Source organism: Asterias rubens, chromosome 15 (assembly GCF_902459465.1).
Source record: "Asterias rubens chromosome 15, eAstRub1.3, whole genome shotgun sequence".
NCBI classification, from domain to species: Eukaryota; Metazoa; Echinodermata; class Asteroidea; order Forcipulatida; family Asteriidae; genus Asterias; species Asterias rubens.
Window position 1 is genome coordinate 10,559,142 of NC_047076.1, and position 8,702 is coordinate 10,567,843.

General features: G+C 38.2%; 1 protein-coding gene across 1 annotated transcript; it reads left to right on the top strand.

Moving 5' to 3' along the window:
- The first annotated feature begins 6,634 nt into the window (after positions 1-6,634).
- On the top strand, positions 6,635-7,894 carry LOC117300259 (D(2) dopamine receptor-like). The gene has a single exon (XM_033783990.1). It carries the CDS (start codon positions 6,635-6,637, stop codon positions 7,892-7,894), a length of 1,260 nt encoding a protein of 419 aa, XP_033639881.1.
- The last annotated feature ends 808 nt before the right edge of the window (positions 7,895-8,702 follow it).

Consider the following 8,702-nt stretch of genomic DNA (forward strand, 5'->3'; position numbering starts at 1 on the left):
TACACAGTATAAAATGCCTTAGGTTGCGCCACACTAACATAGCAAACAATGAACAAAATACTCTCAAATTATAAAAAAATTATTTAAAGTCTCTCAGCCTCTTAAAAACCAGTCAATATATCTAAGAGCCCTAAACTTCTGTTTTTTTTTTTAAATTCCTAGCAGGTCAGTAGTTTGGAAGTTTTGCTAAACAAGAGAACACCCCCCCCCCCACAAAAAACAAAACAAAATACCGACTTGCCGCCAGTCTCCACCAATTCCCGATATTTAACGTACACTAGCACAGGGACATGTTTTACACCTATGAAACTTTAAAATGAAAACAAGTAAGTGCCTTCAATATACCAAGAAATGTTCTTGAAAAAAACACACAACGTTTTTCAATCTGAGCTGTTTGGGGAAGAGATTTGCTCCACAGCTATCATTCCAAGCCTGCGATCGGAATTTTGTTGATGCACTTAATTAATAATATACATTTTAACTGTTTCGAGTGCTGTGGTCAAAACCACCCGAGACGGCTGCACTAGTGAAATTGCCGAATCAAATATTGTTCAGTTTCCAACATTTCAGCAGACTTGGTTTCTGTGATTGTAGCTTTTAGTCTACCCGATAGCCAAAAAAATATCAAGACTAACAGTGATAATACTATTATACTTATTAAACTTTTTTTCCCAAAAGAAGGAAATATTATAATTATAAACTATTTTACACTACAATTTTTTTCACAATAAATAATTATACATACAAACTCGTAAAACCAGAGCAGTCACCAGCACTTTTCGGGAATAAATTAATTTCAAACATTGATTAATAAGAAGTTTATTATCACACGCATCCCTTTCCTGTGCCCTTTCCTGTTGCTGTCCGAAGTTGTTACTCGCTCCTTTAAAGGCATTGGACACTATTGGTAATTACTCAAAATAATTGTTAGCATACAAACTTACTTGGTAACGAGCAATGCAGAGCTGTTGATAGTATAAAACATTGTGAGAAATGGCTCCCTCTGAAGTAATGAGGTGTTTGAGATATAACATTATTTGAATTGGATTCGAGACCTAAGCTGAGACATCTTAAAGCTGACACTCTTATGCGAGAAGGTGCCTTTAAATGCTGCTAGGCTACCAATGAGATACGCCTCCATGCGTGTGGAGAAAGGTCTTGATTCGAGGCTCAATAATGAAAGATATCCATCACGGAGACTGTATAATGACAGAACCCCTCCATCCTCTGTCACTGATAATCAAGTCACAGTGAAAGGCTCAGTTCTGCCGTTGGCTTTAATTCTTAGTGCTTTTCGACTTCACGGATACGTAAGCTTAAAGACACTGAACACCTTTAGTAATAATTGTCAAATAACAGAGGGAGCCGTTTCTCGCAATATTTTATACTATCAACAGCTCTCCATTGCTTGTTAATACTAAGTAAGCCTTTATGCTGATATTTTGAGAACTAACCAACATTGACCAGTGCCTTTGCTTATCAATGCAATATCAATGCAAGATCCAGTGACTTTTTGATGATTGAACGAAAACAAATCATGTAAAGCAGCCGAAGGTGGATCCCACGCTCATTTCAGATAAGTAGGCTAATAAAAATCACAAGGGGAATTGACCGAACACATTTCAAATAACTTTTGGTCGAAGAAATAATGTACTTGGGATACAGTTTGAATACGCTATATTTAAAGGCAGTGGACACTATTGGTAATTACTCAAAATATTTATTGCCATAAAACCTTTCTTGGTGACGAGTCATGGGGAGAGGTTGATGGTATAAAACATTGTGAGAAACGGCTCCCTCTGAAGTGCCATAGACTTAGAGAAAGAAGTAATTTTCCACGAATTTGATTTCGAGACCTCGAAATCAACCATCTAAACGCCCACAACTTCGTGAGACAAGGGTATTTTTTATATCATTATTATCTCGCAACTTCGATGACCGATTGAGCTCAAATTTTCACAGGTTTGTTATTTTATGCATATGGTGAGATACACCATGCTGTGAAGGCTAGTCTTTGACTTACCAATAGTGTCCACTGCCTTTAACAAAATCATATATTGTTTATGTGTCTTATCAAATTCGTATCAAATTCGACAGACTCGAAAAGCACCACTATATTCCTATCGAGTCTTATTAGAATTACAAAGAAAGCGCACAAGCTTTTTAGGTCTCGTAATCGGCTGACATGAAAGGGTTTTCGATGTGACAAAGAAACAGCCATTGTCACTAGGCACGTCGTATGGTCTTGTTGATGGAATTGAGTGGACCCAATTGATGTAATTTGTTCTGGTGTCGCAAACCTATTTGCGAAGTTGCAAATTCATGTCCGGCTGTATTTTATTATGTATTAGGTTTTTTATCGATGCAGGCTCACGCGTTCTATTTTGCCACCTCGCATTTTGTTTGCAGAAAAGAGAGTTGTCGCAAAATTTAGTGTAAAATTAAGCTGACCTTTAGTGTATGTAAATGCAATAATTATTCCAAAGTTACGTTCCTTCATCGTTGTATAAATCAGAAGTTTTCGCCATTGTGGGTACTGGACAATTTAAACATGAGATAATAACAAACTAATAAAGTCTAGCAGTTTTACAGTGAGGAGTATACTGAAGGCAGTAACCGGTGCAAATAAAGCAATCAATCTTATCTATATTGCCAGGAAGAAATGTTTGCCTCAGTAATTTGTACATTTTGATCACTTTAACCCTGGATAAAGTCACCATGGAAGCACCTGCTGCACTAACCAACTGGTTTTTAAATGATCTACAACCACTGGGTATAAAAAGCCACCGGACACATGCACAAACATTGCCACCCAATATTAAGCCTGGAATCAGTGAAAAACAGCTGGTTTGTTCCTAAGCAGTTTTTATATTTTCTTTTTTAAAATTGAATAATTATTATCGACATCTTCTCAGGATAGCGTCCATATTACGTTAGAAAAAGCAGAAAGAAAGTCATATCTACACTCTGAACACAATTATGAACACACCCCAAACACCGAGTCAATTTGCAGGGGGCAATTCCCAGATTGATCGAATCAAAATTGAAGGATAGCCACTAGTTAAAAGAGTGGTAATACGAAGAACATAGACGCTGAAGTCTTTTAATAAAGATATTTCATTGAGAAATTACTTCTTTCTCAAAAACCGATACATAATCAGAGGGAGACGTTTCTCACAATGATGTAACATGACTATCAACAGCTCTCCATTGCTCGTTACAAAGTAAGTTTTTAAGCTAACAACAATTTTGAGTTATCATTGGTGCCGGCCCAGTGCGTTTAGTCCTGTATAACATAATTGAATAAATTATTACATAAAACACAGGATTTTGTGTGTGTGTGTGTGTGGAACAGATCCTTGACCACAACCTTCCTTCCATGAACAATCCCTTTGAGACAGGCGTCCATTCTCCTCTATAAACCTAGATGCTCATCGATGGAAACTCTCCCCATGCACTAAATTAACATCTTTCAAGGCAACTGTGTGGTAAAGTACGGTACCAAATAAAAGAAGACAAATCAATCTTCCCGAAGCATCCACATCTCGCTAGGGCAGTCTTACATCAAAACAAGTAAAGGTGAGGTCGATCAGAAACAGCACAGAGACTCTAGAATAACGTTAGGCCACTGACCATGAAATTTTCGCTCCCCGCTTTTCGCAGACAGTGCCTGAAGGATGGAAATTAACCTAGAATAAAATAAGCCACCAAACAACCTTTTGGCGTTTTCGAAGGGGAATACAAATTATTCAAATGTTTAAATTCTATTCACTTGAGACATTTGCTTTGAAACTTCACTATCTTTGGGCTGTAGGTTAATGTCTTAAGGTATTTTGTAAAGTGCACCACATACAGGAAAGAAGACTAACCATTCGTTCAATTAAAAGAAATCGATGTTTTGTCAAAGCTGTACTTAATATACCATTATTTTTCTCTTGATCTGTTTAGAATTCAACGAGTAATGCTGTGTGTTAATCTTGAACGTGTAAAGAGCCACACGGGGATTTCACCCATTTGACGATAATCTTTTCTGGCTTGCTACACTGACAGATCTTGCAAAATTGCAATACTCTAACTGTGTAGCAGTTTTGAATTTTTTTATTTTGAGCACAAAAGTTTTGCGCCATTTTCGAGAATACAGCAAGTGTTGATTTATTTAGATGTAGAACATCGAGCCATTCCAATATAGTTTTCTCCACGTGCTGCATCTCTTTGGAACTCCTTGCCTGGTGCATGTTCCCTCCATTCTACAATCTCGACTGTTTTAAGAGGAATATCAATTCCTACCTTCAGCTCCCCTCAGTTCTATCCACCTTAAACAATGTTTCTTCTCGTAGCCAAATACCAAGGGTAGCTTTAAGCCTTATTTGGGGCAAACTTGCATAAACAAAAGAAAAAACATGTGTAGGCTATCCATTTAATAAATAATGAGCAAAATGATACATGAATGGCGACGCTGGGAAAAATTGCGCGCCAGAGTTTGGCAAATAATTAACGAATGTTCGTCTGAGCTCATCTCCCCAGTATTTATTATCTAAGAAAATAAACGGCACAACCATTCTGGGTTTCATAATCAAATTAGTATGAAAATGTTTCCTTGGTGGTTTGCTACGAGGAGTGGAAAATGGTTGACGACCAAAGACCGAACATGCAATTTAAATTAAGGACGTAATCTGCTTTACCGGTAAAAACAACATCTTTGAAGGAACAAAATTATGTCTCTATTTTCTCCCATCCACCGCACTTTTTTAAGTGGGATAAACTTTACTGCTCGCTGGTTTTGTCTTTTGTTATCTTCTGTAAAATAAATTTGTTATAAGTATGCCATACATTTAGTTTGTTAAAAAACATTTTATGCATTGTTGTTCAACAATTAGAGTCGTATCTTGTCAATGAATAATTATAAAGGCATTTAAACATTTTTAATGCCCTTTAAACAAACATAGAGGCCAAGTTGAATGTTTCAAGATGAGTATTTATAATGTGAGTAATTAAAATTTGACAAAAGCTGTGAATGGTAAGAGTAATACAATGTGCCGATTTTTAAACCCCTAGCCACCACACGGGGCCCTTTAAAGTGACAGATAAAAACAATGTTGATACGGTGATAATAATATAAAATGAAAGTCACATGATGAAGCTGTCGATTTAATTGTTTGATACTGTGTCTAATTGTTGAGTAAACAGCTGGGAAAATACTTTAAAACAGGTTTTTGAAAAAGATTGCACCCTTTTTCAGCGACATTGCAAAAATGTAATGATGCCTTTAATACTGAGTTGATAATTATCTAGTTTTGTAAGAACATCTAATGGATATTGACGGCGAGACTAAATTAAACGTGGTCTGGATCGAACTTAATTAATTTGCAAGCTTGCCTTTACTAATTTGTGATTTCTCGCAGTTTCGCGTAGGTTGTTTGCCAGCCTTTTATTGGAAAAAACACCCACGTGACTTCGTGTTCATTTGTTTTGAAGCGAGATCAAACTGGACACGATGTAAAGCACGTGAAAAAACCTTCAACTTGTCAACGCTAAACAAAGTTGCTCATTTTATGTGCTTGTTTCAGTTTACAGGGTCAGAGACTGGTTTCTATTCCTCAGTCACTATCTTTAATTTTTAATGCCATTTATAATATGGGTTTATTAATCAAAATCTGCGCCCCAACCGAGTAGTCACACAATGCGCGTGTCAACAACTGAATGTGATACCCCCCTCCCCCCACACACAGAAATTAGGCAAGTATTGAGCTCAATGTACACTACAGGTTTGTTAATTAGCCCATGTTATTGATTGGTGTACACTACAGGTTTGTTGATTAGCCCATGTTATTGTTTGGTGTACACTACAGGTTTGTTAATTAGCCCATGTTATTGTTTGGTTACATCATTAAGAGTGACAACAATGGTCTTTGAAAATATTAACAAAGGTGTCCATGCCTTTAATACAAATCTGTGCATGAGCAATTATGACGTAATTAAATAATATTAAAGAAGTGAGTGTTTTTGATTGACACCTAATAAATCATGGTATTTAAATACAACCTGTCACTACCCATCATACGAGTTGACGGTGATATATATTGACATTAAACAACACAATCGACCATCCAGCCTTGTGATTGGTTTAGGGACCTATATCTCACACACAGGTCGATGGAGTTTTCAATAAATCTGTGCACTGCGTCTTGTAGTTTAGGTTAAGATGAATCATTTTTGTCGGACTGTGTATAGTCAGAGGCGGCTGATTCAACAGTGCACTCTGCAGCTTCTAAAGCAGCACTGTTTGGTTATAAATGGTTCGGTTTCAAGATGTGATAACAGTGTGTCTATTTTAGCTACTTGAGTGATGAATTCCTTGCAAGACGAGCTGAGGGACACATCTTAGATGTCAATATTCAAACGCAACCTAGACCGATCATCTGTTCAACCTGTCAGCTTGCTAGCATCCGGCGACTAGGGTTCTTTTGTAGATACTTTGCGGGTAACACCACGTCATGGTAATCTTCAAATGGGTTGGGGTGGTTCTGAAAAGAACCGTTGATTTCAACTCGACGTTTTGATCAGTATTCTCTGATCGTCTTCCGGGGAACGCGTTGAATTTGAACTGACCTGAGCATCTAGTATAATTTGCATCATGGAACAGTTCATCTCTGATAATTCCATGGATGGCTCAGATGACGATTCTTTGGAAAGTCACCCTAAAGGTACACGAGAGGTATTTCTTTTGGTTTCTCATTCAATCATTCTGTTTATCGGCCTGCCAGGAAACTGCCTCATCCTTCGTGTGTACTGGACTAAAACCTCAAAGACCAGCACCAATGTACTGATTATGGTCCTTGCCTTGGCTGATGCCACCGTGTGTCTGTTAAGGATCGTAGATATCATAGAAGTTGTATTTGCTGTTGAGATACCATGGGGCATTGAGATACTAGAGTCCGTTGGTATCTCGTCTTCAGTGATGATTACTGCAGCCATTGCAGCAGATAGATACGACTGCATTTGCCGACCACGCAACCGGTTTTTCACTACAAAAAGGAGTAAACTAACAGCCTTGTCAATACTCCTGACGTCTTTGATCATCAATATCCCAAATGTCATCAACGGATTCAATGATATGAAATATGAAGTTGTGGACACCATAAGCTTAGTGATTTTATTTGCTAGTTTTGTTGCAGCATTTGGTATGATCACTCTGTGCTACACCAAAGTTTACATAACCATCCGCCAACATGTCAAAGTCAACGTAGCTTCACCTCAATCTACAAATAATGGTTTACGTCCAAAAGAAACTAGGACTGAAACTTGTCAACATCTTGAAGGCACAGACATGTCAGTGGTCGACTTGGGCAATTCCAGTGTCATCAATTCATTGAGTGTGTCCCATGCTGCCAAAACTAACACTTCTCCCATCTCATATATAGACATGGACCACGCCTCTACCGCTGCAGCAACCAAAGCCCCGCCCAAACACCAAGAAACAAACCCAGAACCGTCCACCCAAGAATCTGGATTACCCTCACATCAAGGAACTGGAGAAAACAAACAAGTATGGGCAATTACCAGCGATGCTAGAGTTCGTAAAGGTCGCGTTCCCAATGTCAGATCAACAAGTCTGCAACGAAAGACAACAAACATGCTGTTTGTCACCAGTCTTGTGTTCCTACTAACGTGGATACCCAACTGGATCAACATTGGTTTATCCTTCGCTGCTGAAGGAGGTATCAACCCACTTTTTGCCGATACCTGGGATGCTTTGAGTTCCATTCTTTATTATGTCAACAATGCAATCAACCCAGTGATCTACGGGTTATCAAACAGGAGGTTCAGGAAGGACTGTAAGGAGACTTTAAGAAAGATGAAAGTATGTGGCTGTCGCAGAGGTGGGCGGCAGTAGACGCAGGGGAGTATTTGGGGGTAGGTTCGTAGTTGGAGTCATGGTGGGCATTGTACGAACCAAGTCATCGTTTAAAGAGCCAATAAAGGATAATTAATGTCAACCATTACCTTTTTATGGCCAAATAGACATCGCAGATACCGGTCAATAACCATTTTACTCTCAAAATTTGCATTTAGTAATAATTATCTCGAGTCAATAATGCACCCGGCCGCGCGGCTTTTTCAGCCGAGAGTCAAAAACGGTTTATCTATTATAATGACCCTGGACGCCAGTGACGAATTTCCCCTATTGGTTTTGAACACAGTTCTCCAGCTTTGGCATTTCCACACCAAATAACCGCTACTGACGTCACGATTCCTTTGTCGCGCGGTTTTTTTTGAGCCCACGTTTTTCAGAAATTTGGCTTGGAGCGTTCTGGAGAAAACCCATTTTTACCATGTTTTAACGTGAGGTAAGAGACTCGTTATATTTTTTATGTTTCCTGTGTGGACTGCAGATGTTAGAAAACTGTAATATCTATACATTTGAGCTCATCTTTAATTGGCTGTTTAACAAAGTTGAAAAACAGTCATTTCGCTTGTCAATTTCTACCAGTCTTTAGATTCTTTAACCTGTCTTTAGCTTTTTTAGAGAGCCACAGTATTGTTTGTGTTTAATTACCTCAACTTTGCCGAAATTTGGCAAGGGGGTATTTTTGGTATGTATTTGAAATCATGGTGGGCAAGTTGGAAATTGGACGTGAAGTAAACGTTTTAAAAATAATTATTCACTTTAAATTTGCATATTCTCGCGACTAAAAATGTGC

Coding starts and splice junctions, on each gene's coding strand:
- LOC117300259 (XM_033783990.1), top strand. CDS start 6,635: ATGGAACAGTTCATCTCTGATAATTCCATGGATGGCTCAGATGACGAT.